The 14,952-nt window shown below is 29.6% G+C and overlaps 1 protein-coding gene across 1 annotated transcript; it reads right to left on the bottom strand.

Moving 5' to 3' along the window:
* Positions 1 to 1,265: 1,265 nt before the first annotated feature.
* Positions 1,266 to 4,960, bottom strand: LOC119682778 (probable cytochrome P450 313a2). Its single transcript, XM_038096287.1, has 8 exons — positions 4,690 to 4,960; positions 4,427 to 4,630; positions 4,164 to 4,349; positions 4,030 to 4,099; positions 2,220 to 2,334; positions 1,984 to 2,154; positions 1,496 to 1,919; positions 1,266 to 1,438 (listed from the first exon to the last, which is right to left on the bottom strand). Exons 1-8 carry the CDS (start codon positions 4,862 to 4,864, stop codon positions 1,278 to 1,280), a joined length of 1,506 nt encoding a protein of 501 aa, XP_037952215.1. The 5' UTR covers positions 4,865 to 4,960; the 3' UTR covers positions 1,266 to 1,277.
* Positions 4,961 to 14,952: the final 9,992 nt, after the last annotated feature.

Raw genomic sequence — 14,952 nt, 5'->3', positions numbered from 1 at the left:
TTTTTGTTGTTTTGATTGAAGTCTTTGCTAATTATTCCAAACATGTGAAACAAATAGAATCAGTTATACTCAAACTAGAAAAATGTTCATCTACATAAACCCGTACGGTCTAATAATACGGTCTAAAATTCTAAAGTTTGAAGTTCGCTAGAAAATTTATATGCAAGAACGTTTTTACGTGTCTACGGAACATAAACAAATTTGCATTTTGTATTTTTATGTACGACTGGTGCTGCTCTCAGTGTGCTTAGTAATATAAGCAAAAGATGTACGGTATTCGCTTCATTGAAATCTGGTCATAAAACTTCATAGTTTATTCCAAGTTCCAAGACAATAGGTTACTTCAAACCAAAAGCCCATTCATGAAAATTACACAATCGATTGTTTGTTTAAGTAATCGATTATAGCAGTATTATATTTATAACTCCTCGGAGTTTTCTAATGCGCATACAAAACAAACTTTACCATAACAATTCAAATATTATTTTACATTAGTCAATATAGATAATTCTTTTCATATAAAATATATCTAAGGAAATGTAGATATTCCACAAGTGATTGGTACGATCAGTAAGGCATTTCAGATGCCCATGTTATCACAGCTTAAATTTTAAATTAATTCAAGGAAAAGAGAATAGTCCATAAGAAACGACAACCATGTTTAAAAAAGCCTATGTAATCGTAATTAAAATTGAACCTTAACTGACGGAAAAGTGAATATTTTACAAAAAAATTGCAATTATAGGCAATGAGAAATTTGCTTGTAAGTGCGATCGAAACTTGAATCGGACCAAAATTAAAGGAAGAAGGGATATCCCCCAAAAGTTGCAACTGAGACCAGACAAGAATTCTAGATGAGAAAATTGCAGTGATTTAAGAGTTTGAGAAGAATCGTAGTTGGATTTAGTTAGCCTAAAATACACCCCGACTTATGAACTATAATTTTATTTTTGGAATGGATTTGATTTTTGGTTGATTTGGATTTCAAAGTAGATAGGTAAATTATTGCTACTTACTACTTACTAATTAATTGCTAATTATTACTAATTTTATGTATATTAATTTTACTTATTAATTTAGTGAATCTTTACTTTAACTTTACTAAATCAGTACATCATTTTGAACTTCAAAAGTTGAATGAAAATTAAAGCAATGGGAACTTTGTCACGAATGCAGTCCAAAGTACGAGTATGACAGCATACTAACGAAATTAATAGAAAATTTAAAAATAACATAATTAAAGTAAAATAAAATGATATGCTTTTAAAAAATATTTTTTATTCTCTTAGAGAAATTTTGATTTTGGGTTCGACAACGTAACGCAAACTCAAGTGATCGACAAACTCTAAATCCTTATACGGAAAAGAAGTTGAGAATTTGAAGTTTCGCACCAAAGTAATCAACAGCACTCGCAATGCTGTTTCTGCGTAACGCCAACCTGCAATAAAACAATAGGTTTTTCTTAGGAGAACGTAATCTTCATGTTGCTACTTACCTATACAATTTCTTGAACCTTTCGAAAATGGTATATATGCAAACGGGTCACGCTTAGTTGCATTCTCTTGTGAGAAATTCTCAGGATTAAATTCGTTTGCTTGTGCTCCCCAGATATCTTTCCTACGATGTAAATTAAATATTGGTATCATAACTTGGGTGCCTTTAGGCAAATGAATATTATTTGGAAGTTTTGTGTCTACTAATACGTTGCGTCCAATAACTGGTATGGAAGGCATTAACCGCAATGTTTCATCCAAACACATGTCCAAGTAGTGAAATTCTTGCAAAACTTCATAAGTGAGCTCTTCATTTTCATCGGGACAAATATGTAAAATTTCTTCATAAACTTTCTCCTGTACATCCGTATGCATCGCCAACATAACTAGCACTGAATAAATTGTGGTTGATATAGTTTCGAATGACTGAGATTAAAAGAAAATATTGAAACATTATTTATTTATAAAATATTTTAACCAGAAATCTTACTCCTGCTATCATAGTTTGGGTTTCAATTATAATATCTTCAAGTTCGAACAGGCCACGCTCATGGAATGCAAATGCCTGGTTAAGAAATATTTCGCTCTTCTTAGGTAATTCCGTCTCAGAATTCTGTTCGGTTTTGATTTCACGTTTATCTTGAAATTTTACATTAATTAACTTGAAAAAATTTGATTAGTTAAAATAAGTCAAATTTCTCAATAAACGAAATATTTTGATTTTACCTCTTGTACTACTTTCCTGATATATTTTTTCGATCTTCGGTACTTGAGAGTATGAGTAAGAAACCCTAAATGAACTGATGAATAGAGCGCATCCTGTGCACAGTTTTCTAAAATGCTATATAATGATGTTAATACTATTATTATTTTATTTTATTTCTTTTATTAATTTCAAAAATTTTGTTGTTTCACATTATATCACAGTATACATAAAGAGGTCTTTGTCTAGTTTTCAATTATATCTATAGAGTGCATTCAATAGAATCACAAGCCATTTTTTATTGACGAAAACTTTTCCAAATTTTATTATCTTTTTCCGATAATTATTAATAAGTTAAAATTCTTTTTCAAATTCTGATTTTTTATCTATAACAATTCCGATCTCTAATTTCTTTTCCAATTTTATTTTATTTACATCTTTAAAGCTTTCTAGGCTCTGAAAAAGAACAATAGATAGTCAAAAAATATAATTTGTATACCAATTCTACTTATCTCCCCAAGAACCTGTAAAGTGGAATACGTACATGATAATAAACGAACTACATAAATATTACCGACTTACGAGTGGTATATTGAATACTTTAAGAATTGTTACTACAAGTGATAGAACACTTTCCTGTCAATGAAGCCTGTAACCATAAATATGTCTCTAAGAACATTTTATATATAGAACGAGGATGGTGACGATGACAAAGAATCAACGATCAACGAATGGTTGATTAGAATCGAAAATAAATATCATCATAACTACTGTCTTTCCTTACTTCGAAGAGAAACCAGAACCGTAAATAACTTGAAAAGAATTTGTCAACTGTAGTTTTTCAACTGTACAATGATTGACAAATCATTACAATGAATTACAATGATATATCAGTCATATTACAATCCAGGGAATTAACCTGTAGAATTAGCATTATATAAAATATTTACTGAAGACCCCATAAAATTATAAAGGATTTCGAAAGGCTAGCAATCATATACCAATGTATACAAGTAGCGTAGATTTGAAAAACATGAAAGATTAGATCTACTTGAGAGCAAAAAATAAATGAAATTGGGAAAAATTTAATATATACACATGATCATTACCGCTATCAAAGAGAAATAAATTCAACATTCACATTGAAATACTCCATAGAGATATTCGTAGAGATATAATGGTTTACTGACCAATCACTATCGGTTAGAAAATTGAATACTCAAATTCATGAACCTTGTTACAGTTGTGACGCAGCGGAGACAATCCTTTACACCTATTTTACCACTGTCTAGTGCTAGAACAACATAGGTTGAAAATGTTAATGACATTTTTTTGAGGGATCGCAGTAAACTGTAAGATTTAAACTTCCTATTAAGAGTATTTTATGTGACAAGGTATTTTTTTAAAAAGTTATCAGTTTTATAACGCAACACATAAGTTTATAAAATGTATTCCTACAATCGCAATGGCAATATAAGGCCCATATTATATAGAGTGTCACGGTCAAATGACAAATGAAAATATATATACATTCATATATATAAAACGACTTTGACTGAGTGACGAGGATCAAATAGTCTCGGCTCTCATGACCGAATTTATTAGTTTCTCTCAGTCTCAGTCTCAACAATTTTAATTTTGACGTGCCTGTGACATTTTAGTAAATGTCATATATTCTCTTCATGGGGGTAACAAGGAGCTAAAAAAACACTCTTTTAAAAACTCATTTAAAATACAATCACCATCCACTTGACACAATGGTGTCTATGACACCCTCGAATACTTATTAGTAACCCAACAGATATATATATGTTGTCTACGTATATTACTTACAAGTTAAAAATGTTCACAAGTTCTTCGTCAGATTTATTGCCGTCCTTAATTTCAATACCCATAGTTGTTTCTAAAGTTATTTAAAAACTCACTTTACTTCTTCACATTGATATAAAATTTTATTAATTACTTGCCAATTGCAATTTGTAAAACTATTCGTTTCAAGATCTGAAAAATAGGGATTTCAGGTTGACTCACGAATTCATTTAATTTGTTGACTGCATTTTTTGTGCCATTATTAAAAATCGGCATAAATTTTGTTAAAATATTATGAGTAAAGAGAGTATTCATTAGTTTACGATTATGCCTCCATTTATTTCCTGAAAAAAAATTTAATAATATAATATAATAACTTATATATAGATGAATTATTTTAGGCAATTCGAAAAACTCTTACCAGAACTCGTTATAATACCATCGTGTAGTGCATTATCAATGGGGGTGTATAGAAATTTGGATTTACTAAGGAAATCATCAGATGAGAGAACTTGTTTTATCACTTCTGGATCCATTGTGACAACAAACGGTTCTGTACCAAACCAAGTGAAAAAAGTAAAGCTTTTAAATTTCTCAAAATATGAATCGAGTACGTAGAACAATTCTATAAAAAATAAAAAAATACACAAAAAACTTATAATTTTCACTTGGTTGGATTGTTACTTTTTAGTGGTATCATCTCATAACCGATTCCTATGAATGGAATTCCGTTAGCAGTTGGTAATTTAGCGGCCACAATTTGGAATTTCTGCTTCTTTGTGTAGAAGCTATAACTGAGTATGAATCCCAAAGTAAAACATAAGAAATAAAATAAATTGAATGCACTAAATAAGAACATTTTAAACACTACTAACAACCGAAAACCACGAAATGCGCCAATCCGGAGTTGCGTCTTACTGCCTCGACAGTAGTTATTTGAATTTAATTGTTGAACTTCAGATTTTATAAAGTAGCAGCTTTCAGTTAAAACAAAATACTGAAAGCTGTAAAGATGCTATAAAGTATCTTTAATGTGTTGCTTACGTCTAACCCGTGGGTCATTTTGATTTCAAGAGTTAAGTAAATAAATGTGTAAAATTATAGCAGAAACTATATTTCGGACGGGTAATTTGGACTCACTGGATTGGTGTTGCTTTTATTATGTCTCAGTGGAGTCTATTTAAAATACTTTAAATAAAAATTCATTAAAAATTTATGATATTCATAAAATGAAATACGTTTTCTAGAAATTATTAATGCAAATATAATAGCTAAATAAAATTAAAACGAATGTATGAAATAAAAACATTGAAACTGTTGATTTAGACAGTCTAACTAGGGAGTTAGACTTAAACGTACTCAAATATACTATCGTAAAATATTTTATTTGTACCAGAATATTTACTTCTACTTAAAATCTAAATAGAAATAAAATATTTGTAGGTAAAATAGTTTGTTACTATAAAAATCTTTTCTTTATGCGAAAATAGATACCTTGTGATTTTCAAACTTAATTATTTAAATTTTTACTTTTAAGAACATTATTATTTGAGACGATACGTATCGATCCTCCATACGATGGGATACGTATCATCAAACCAGTGATATTTAGTCGGTTACACATACACTTCTTTTGATATCATAACCTATTCTTACCACCTATAATGCACGATTGTATTAACAATGATTGAAATAACAATCATTAACATTGAATTATCACAGGCAATATCAGTTCACACTAAGGTCTTGACGTGGTTAACGGCTCACAATAAATGCGTTAATAATGCTATCCATAAGCATAACCTTTCTTAGATAACCCAAAATAATGTTGTTTACATTATTATTTTATGAGAGATTTTGTGTAGGATATATTATATATATCTTGTGATCAAAAAAGAACTTATTTGTTCTTTTTTCAAATTCCCGCACTTTTCCAATCTGTAAATTTTTTTTATTTTCACGCTGGCAATACTATTATACACATTCTGTCAAAGTTTAACGCATATCGTACGATTAGTTTTTGTTTGGCGTCTATACAAAGAAGTCGAAAAACTTTCATGTGGCGATTTTTAGCTGGATTTCATTCAAAAAAAGTGTCGTTGTGATGTGGCCAAAGAGATGATTTCCAACGCAGATAGTGACCCCACATTCATCGAACGCATCATAACTGGTGATGAGACATGGGTCTATGAATTTGACATGCCCACCAAACAACAGTCGACCGAATGGTGCTTTGTAGGTGAGCCGAAACCGAAAAGAGAACCCCAATATTCGTGGTGTGGTGCACTATGAATTCCTTCCGGACGGTCGAACGGTCAATAAGAAGTATTATTTTGCCGTTATGCGTCGTTTGCGTGAGGCCAGATTTATGAAAGGAAAACTCAAGGGTTTTACACCACGATAACGCACCGGCTCACACAGCATTGGTTGTATCGCAGTTATTGACCAAAAACTCCACCAATATCATCAACCAACAACGTACTCTCCCCGTGTGACTTTCCCCTCGGAATACTTGAATTTGTATAATAGTGTCTCCAAATGCTGTATAATTCATTTTTTTAGTTACAATATCGATAATTTATTAATCAAAAATTTCATATATATTCTGAATAAGAAAAAACGATACAGGTAAGATTCGGTATTATCAAAAAAACGCCAGTTATTTGATAAATGTTATTTAAGAAAAACTCACTTTATGCGTTTAATTTCAAGTGACGTGACAAATAACATCGGAGATTATGGATTGTATCAAGCATATTTAGACCAATGATGCTTTGTTAAAGTCCACAAATTTCATTCCCGTCAAGGTGACTGACTTTCCACAGCTGGCCATATTTATATGACATGGGATATATTCGATTTTTTTTTACTTTACCTAGTTTATTGTCTACTTCAATTCCCTTCACTAACAACTCATCATTAACTTTCTCAACACCTAACATTTTGTAGACTTGTTCTTTCTTGCTCTAGCTCAATATAAATTTAACTAATTTCATCGGTTTTATTTCATACTAATGATGTGGGTTTCAGAGCTGCTTTGATGTTTTTGTACCCATTTTTGATCGAATTAACCAGAGTATTTGAGTACCTCGCTTTCTACATACAATTAGAAATCCAAATAATAACAAGAAGCACAAAAATATTCAACAATCTATTTATCTTAACATTAATTTTGTTATCTTTAAAGTAGGCTTCATTATTTCCAATGCCAGTCCTTGTCCTAATCCACCACACATTTTCTGTAAACTTCAACGATATTCTACGCCTTTTATTGGAATGGTTTTATACTCCTTAAGCGTGCTTTCTTTTCTAGTCTTAATCGGTTCGAAACGTCTTCCATGAAGTGATAGTTCTAGTAAGTATAGTTCTTGATCAGATGAACTAGATCAGATGCATTGCATTTCTTCCAAAAAGCTATCGATAAGGCGTCATTTACGCTTATATTTTAAATTTTAAATGCTTTGCAGCCTGTTAATACAATATATATCGTTATGCTATTATAAAAAAAATCTTAATTTCTTTTTTGTAAAAATTTATTGTTTTTATTGTAATAACAACATTTTAATTGCTGTATAATAATTGTATAAAATCAAAACAAACTGAAATTAACACAGAAAAATAATGTATATATAAAAAAGTTAAAATAACTTAGTGTCATTAACTGGTTAATGCACTTAATATGCTATAAATATGGTTTACACATGTCAATGCCCTTAGAAATCTGTCGTATGTGCTAATGGAAGAGTTAATTATTATTTTTACTATTATATGATAAAGAACCAAAAGCATGGAGAACCATGAAGATTGTGTACCTCAAACAATTCTGCAGTAAGGTTGTATAGTCTGTGATGTAGGGTTGTACCTACCATGAGTAAATAAACTTTAGCCTTTTAAATATTCGGTAAATTAATAATATTTCGGGATCAACAAATATAGGTTAAAGGAATAAAATTTTTTTATATTAATTATTTGTGAAAGCTTTCTATGAACAAAATATAATACATAAAAAAATTTAAGGAACTTATTTTGATGATTTGTTCAAGAAAACTTCGAAAAACCAATTTTATTGTATAAAACAAATATTAAAAACTATAATTACATATTTTAATTTTATTTTTATTCTTTTTACAGAATATTTTGTTTTAAGTTTTCGCAATTATTGTCATTATAATTGTTCAATAACACTATTATTTCATCGTCATTTAAATAATCTTTTGCAAATAATTCTGATAAGTGAAGAATATTTTCTATTTAACGTAAACTGCACAAACCGCATAGTACAGTTCTATGTAGTCCAGATATAAGTTGTTACTAATGAGTCTGATGAAATCATCACGAGCTTTCGGTTTGCACAATAATTTACTACTACTAATTTTCTGAACTCATCCTGAAGCATAAGGCCTCCGTCCACAATATCTTATCTTAAGGATCCAAATAGTTCGCGATACATATTAGACTTTTAAGTTTAGTTAGCAAGTTTTATATGTAAAATTTATTTAGTTCTAGTTCAGTTTTTAACAAATTTCATTAACTTCATTGTAAATCTGTTACTTAGTTAAGAAGATTTATTATTTAATAATAAGATACCAATAAAAACCATTTTATGAACACCTGTAAATTATTACTTATTTGAAAACAATTTTATTTGAGTATGCACATGAAGGACATTCGTTTCGCTCATGATTTCACGTTATTGGCAATCCAAACTTTCTTAGACCTAGTCAAGCCTTTCATTCAACTGCACTACCCTTAATGCATCTCAAATTTGCACTGCCTTCGAATGGTGCTGTCAATCGATGTACTTACTAAACACTCAAATGTTGGTTTTTTAAAGTCGTCCTTTATATGCACCTCATCTCAGAGGATTGCCACATACACTCCCCACATAAACAGCCTTTAGCATTCATCTTCTCTCAGGTGCATTTTCGTTCAATAATTGAAGTAGTAACCCAAAAACACAAAAGTACCAGCATGTGTTCATTTTTATTTTTTATAGTTTTACTGTTTTTATATATCTTTATTCAAATAAAAAGTTTAACAATAAAAACAATCATGTGTCGGATTTTATAGTCTCAACTTAAACTAAAAACAGACGCAAGCCGTAGAATTTCATTGATTGCGTAAATCATTTTATACACCTTTTATCTCGGAACTCAATTCATGTTTGATGAGAAATTTAAGAGTAATAAATTTATTTATTAGATACAATTATAAAAGTATTAGTATACATCACATAGTACACCATACATAATAAAGGGTTTTGGGTTGTTAACTTTTAATGATCTCATTTAGAGATCATTTACACCCTATTCCTGTATACGAAGACTGAGAAAACTTGAAGCAAACAATTAATTTTCTGACAAATAGAACTTTTTTATCTATAAGCTAACTGAGAAAATGAAATACAGAATTAATGTGGATGTGGATGTGGTGTGTTGCAATAGCAGGACCTGTTAGAACTGCACAGGAAAGGAATAATAAATAATATGCGAAGAGAACAGAATTAATCGACTTCATTGTCTATTATATAGATTATTGAACAGCGTTCGGACTCGGAAATCATCAACCCACAAAGTCGAATATTCGTCAGTTTAGGAATAATGCCCTTAGTGTTTCAAACTAGAATTTATGGCATAGAGTCTGGTATCTGCACATATTATCAAAAAATTTGAGAAACAAAATGATAATTCTTATATAGGACAGTCAAGTAACCATTAAAGCTTAGGCTCGACCTCGATAAACTCTCTACTGGTTTGAGACGCAATGGTATTAATGTCAATTTAGTCAATAATGTCAATGGTCAATAACATCAATTTATTTAGAAGTGTTGCAAAAATTACTTTAAAATCCTATTTGAAGTAAACTATAATAGAAAGATTAATAATGGTCTTACAAGGAAGGATTCCGTTGCATTAAGCTTTTTTCTAAAATTCTCGGAAAAAAAAATCAAGTACATATCTACTGTATCTAAAGAGACAAGAATTAAAAACAATAATTTGAGTGATAAATGATCACTGCCTTTTAAACTAACATAAAGTGCGATTAAAACTATCAGAAAATGACGAATGCAGTCTAAACATAAAAGACGTAAAAGCATTTCTACATATTTCTGGAGCATACCCAGGTTTTATACACTATTGGAAAAGAATTTTCTACAATAGATTGATCCACAAGTAAAATTCACAAATTCGCTGACATTAGAAAGAACAAGATAGTTAATAGCAGTATAGTATTATAACTACGATAACAAGTCTAACTATGAATCTCTATCTGTATTTAGTCGATTCGACAACGATTTTCCAGTTTCAGTAATATGTTTTTGTTGATGAAGGGAAACCGTTTGTAAACTTAAAAGCCACTTAAAACATTTGTACCGACATTATGTTAGACAAAGATCTATTCATTCGACATGCTTTTAATGACATCAATTAAATCAAAAAGTAAATATTATAAAATAAATTGTGTTCCCAAAAAAAAAGTTCTTTAATATTATTTATAAAATTCTGTTTACTTTGAAACGTTCGTTGCAATCACGGTTGCCACTTGAAAATTTTTTTGTGTACCAAAATTGGTTCAAAAAGGTACCATTTCTGTAAAAAAAGACTCAATTTTATTTTATTAATTGGATAAAAAAGTTCAAAAATGTTCCATTTCAGACTACCATTTGGAAAAAATTTTTCCTCAGATTTTTCAGATTTATTTTTAGTACAGTTGCATATGCAATCGGCTAATCTCAGGCAAAATATATAACACTAGATATTAATATATAAAACTTTACATATTTTGCTAGATCAATAAAATTACACTGATATTGAAAGCTGTTTTATGTTCTTTGGCAACAATATTTATGGATTATCCTGCTTAACTGCGTCACTAAATTTGAGCGCCCCTAAATTTGAGCGTCACTAAATTTGAGCTAGATCGAAAGCAAATCTAATGGCAGTTTCGGTTTGTAAATCTCGATTCAATCCAGGTAAGCTTGCTACTCTGGTAAAATATCTAGTGTGTTATAAATTAATCTCGAGTGTTATAATATTGGCTCAGATTTAGCAATCGAATATTAAATTGCACTGAAAATGCATTAAAATAGTATTTCGATTAAAAAAATTACGTCAGATTTACCAATTAAAAACGTCATTAATTTGTCAATCGAAAAAGATTTATAAATGAAAATTTTACTTTGTCTAAAATTTAATGAGACTTTTAAAGCACTTATTTATTTTTAGATTCATATCAGATTTCTTAAAAATATATTAATAACCGTAATTTTTTCTTTCAGAATAGCAAAAAAATACTCGCAACTTACGAAAGAAAATATATAACGCAACGAAAATGCTCTTAAAATTTTCAGAGTTAGGTTTTAGTCGCAAAAAATTTTAAATTATTAGTTTAAGTGGAGCTAAATTCAAAAATCTGTCTATTGTAAATGTTCACTGGAAATATGTTGCAAAATTCCAGTTATCCGTTAAAATCATATGAGCATTTCATTTACTAATAAATTCAAATACATCAATAAATAAATAAATTTAAATATACCATAAGATAAAAATGCTTAACCATTGCAGTTCTAATATTAATTTTTTCTTTTATTTAAATTAATTAATTTTTAGTGTTCACAATTTATATATTTCATATAGTTCAAAAAAAAAAAAACAAATGTGTCAAAAATAAGCATTTAACATATTTTAAAAGTGATGCCAATTTGTTTCAACCAGAGTTAATGCTGTTTTTTTACAACTCTGAAAGAAAAAATCATGGCTAATATTAATAACACAAAAAAAAACATTTTTTTGTCCATTCTAAAAAATAAGTTTTGTACTATTAATTCGTGATTTTCAAATTATTTGCGAGATTCGTAGTGAAAATGAAATGGAGAGAAGTTCATATGGAGCATTAAGGTTTTCATTAGTTAGATGAGATGATGAGAAGCAACAAAAACGTGTAAACAATACCTCTAACTCCAAAATCCATTCAATATTTTCGACAACATCCACTCAAGTCCGTTAAAAAGAAACCGAGATAAGTGTCAGTAACCTTCACACTTTGAAAGATATTAGCCCAGTTTTAATGATAGCCCCAAGTCAAGTGCTAGAAGGATAATAACTACAGTTAAAAATGTTATTGCTTAAATCGAAACATTTAAAAAAACAACATTTAAATTATAAACAATTAACTTAACATCTGTCAACATCCCAATTTAAAAATACAACAACAACGACAAATTCATGGAATCGAGATATCTCAAATCGGGCTGCAAAGTAGAAATGAACTGAGTGGAAAGAAATATGAGCGAAGAGAAGAGAGTCAGCTGTGCTGCCGCGGACAAAAACTTCGCGCAAGTAATTCACCTACTCCGCACTCACGAACTCACGAACTCACGGGACATGACACGAGAACACGAAATTACTTAATAAAACATGAGGAAAGAAGTGCAACACTACTATTCGAAATTCGAGCTTCAGTTCTGGACAAGCCTTTGTGCGACACGTAAGGATATCGCGCGCGAGTCGTGTCGCGTTAAGTTATTAAACAATAAATAATTAAATAAAACGGGAATTCCGTTAGAGAAAACGTTTGAATTAATATTTTTGGTGACAAATTTGAATGTACGTTGAAAGGAAATGGTTCTTTTTTTGTATTAATTCATTATCATTCAAGTGATACCAAATCATCCACATCATAGACAAATGTGGCCAACGATGGCAGTAAGTTTGGTGAGGGTGCAAAGGTCGTGCGAATATAAAAGAATGTGCAAAAACTTGTAGAAAGTCACTTTTACTTTATATTTCTTATGTCAGCAAAAAAAAAAAAGTTTAAATAAGAAATAAGAAAGAACAAATGAAATCATATTAAAATGATTATACTTTATAACTAATAGATACATTTTTCTTAAAGAAAAAGTCACAATAACATGGAGTCCTTAAAATGGAGGATAGGAACATTTTGACACATGTTCACAGTTGTTTAGTGTAATTTTTATTTATTCTTTATATTTTAGGATATTTTCAAGATTGAAGTAATCCTTTTGAAAATCCTTTAAATTCGATAGACTTGTTATTGTGCACAAATATACTATATACGAGTGTATTTTTAATAGGAAAGTGTAGGTGGAGTAGAAATATATGCGTTATAATGGCTGTAACTGTGGCTGTTGTTTTTGTTTTTGTTTTTTGTTTTTGTTCTTTTTTGCTATCGTTTCTTTACTTTGCTCATTACTCCTGAATTTTAAAGAACTTTGTATGCTTTTATAAGAGTTCACACCAGGCTCTTCACTTCGTCTCATTCGTGAATGAATCAGTATGCAGAAGATAAGAAATTATACTTCAGACATTCAAACGTTCTTACGATATTCGCGAATAAGTTAGCTATTAAAGCAATATTATATTGTGAGCATAAAATCATTTTAAGAGTTTAAGATTTCCAATGAAAAAAGAAAAATGTCAAAGTTAAAAGTTAGATATGTACATATAAATAAATAGTAAATAGTGATAATGATATGAAAAATGAAAAAAAATTTTTTTATAAATTATGTGGAAGAAATCAAATTTTTAAAATTTAAATTATATTAAAAAAATTCACTTCATATTTATGAAAAAAAGTAACAATATAAATAAAAATAATTATTATAATTGAGCAATAAATGATTAGTTTGTTACAACAGTCATTTGCTAAAAGCGTTAGTTTATATTGCCTAACATTCTCAAATGCACCTTGTATAAGAAACTTTTTCTAAAAGCAGCTTGACAAGGTCTTTCTAACTCTACTTTATATATCTATCTACCTACGTAACTACTAACAAACAATAAGCTTAATATATTGTATACAAGCACAACTAAGTTGATAACTTATTATTTAAACTCTTACTAAAATATTTATACTTGCGATACTGTGGTAGTTAAGGTAATACCAATCTTATGTACATTATTTCTGCCTGTCGTAATGTTTGCTTATAAATAAATAAAGTTTAAAAAAGTTTCAAAGAGAATTTATGTAATACTTGTACTTACTACTCTTATTATATATATATATATATATATATATATATATTATAAAATCCTTTAACTCCTGGGAGGAGCATAGGGCCGCAATACTCGTATTAAGTGGAAAATATTATGCACTGCTGCCAAAAACAATCTATTTGGCTAACATCACTAGATCCTACACACGTTTATTGAACGTGTGTACCTTGGGCGATTTTATTTTTTAACGATTAATGTATGGAATCTATCATCAAGCTGATAAATATTTTCCTTCTGACTGTTTGATATTTGCAGAAAAAATATTCAGAGCATTTAGAATAGTATTACGAGTATTTTGTGAGAAATTTTTTACTCCATATAACATATACTTATATGGACCAAAAAATCTCTATAAAATATAACATATACTTATATGGAGTAAGAAATCTCTCACTAAGTTAGATATGTCTTTTGCTGTTCAGTCGTGATCATTCCCAGAGTTTATGTTCAGATACTTAAACAACTATTTCATTTGAATAACTGATAAAAATAACTGATATAAATTGGTTTTTAATTAGCTTCCAACTTACTTACTTAGTTACTTACTTACTTAGTTGGTCATTAGAGACCTGTGTTGTGTGTTCTTGTCCGTAATCAGTTCCTTGCTGCTGCCGGTATGTAGAACCGATTGTTTTCATATTGTGGGTAACTCCTTCTTTCCACAGAATATGGGACGTCCTTATTCGCATTTCCCACCAGCGGGTACCGAATCAAATACCTTTCCAACCAAAGATTTATTTCTTAGGCACGACATGACCAAATCACTGACGCTGCTAAATTTGTATACGCCACAATGTAAACGTCACGGTATAGCTCATACTCGCTACCATCCAGTAAGAGACTATACAGAGGAGAATAACTGGTTAGTATTGGAATATTTTATGCCTAAGGTCTTGAATTATTCGTGAACCAGTTCATTTCTTAATAT

This window comes from Teleopsis dalmanni, chromosome 2 (genome assembly GCF_002237135.1).
Source record: "Teleopsis dalmanni isolate 2A chromosome 2, ASM223713v2, whole genome shotgun sequence".
Taxonomy (NCBI): domain Eukaryota; kingdom Metazoa; phylum Arthropoda; class Insecta; order Diptera; family Diopsidae; genus Teleopsis; species Teleopsis dalmanni.
The sequence above is the reverse complement of the archived record's forward strand: the minus strand, read 5'-3'. Positions and strand labels throughout refer to the sequence as shown.

Bases quoted from the DNA above. Each gene is read 5' to 3' on its own strand.
- LOC119682778 (XM_038096287.1), bottom strand. From the start codon at position 4,864: ATGTTCTTATTTAGTGCATTCAATTTATTTTATTTCTTATGTTTTACT. The intron at 4,350-4,426 runs GTAAGAGTTTTT...ATTTTTTTTCAG, and splicing joins TGGTATTATAACGAGTTCTG to GAAATAAATGGAGGCATAAT. The intron at 1,439-1,495 runs GTAAGTAGCAAC...GTTTTATTGCAG, and splicing joins AGGTTCAAGAAATTGTATAG to GTTGGCGTTACGCAGAAACA.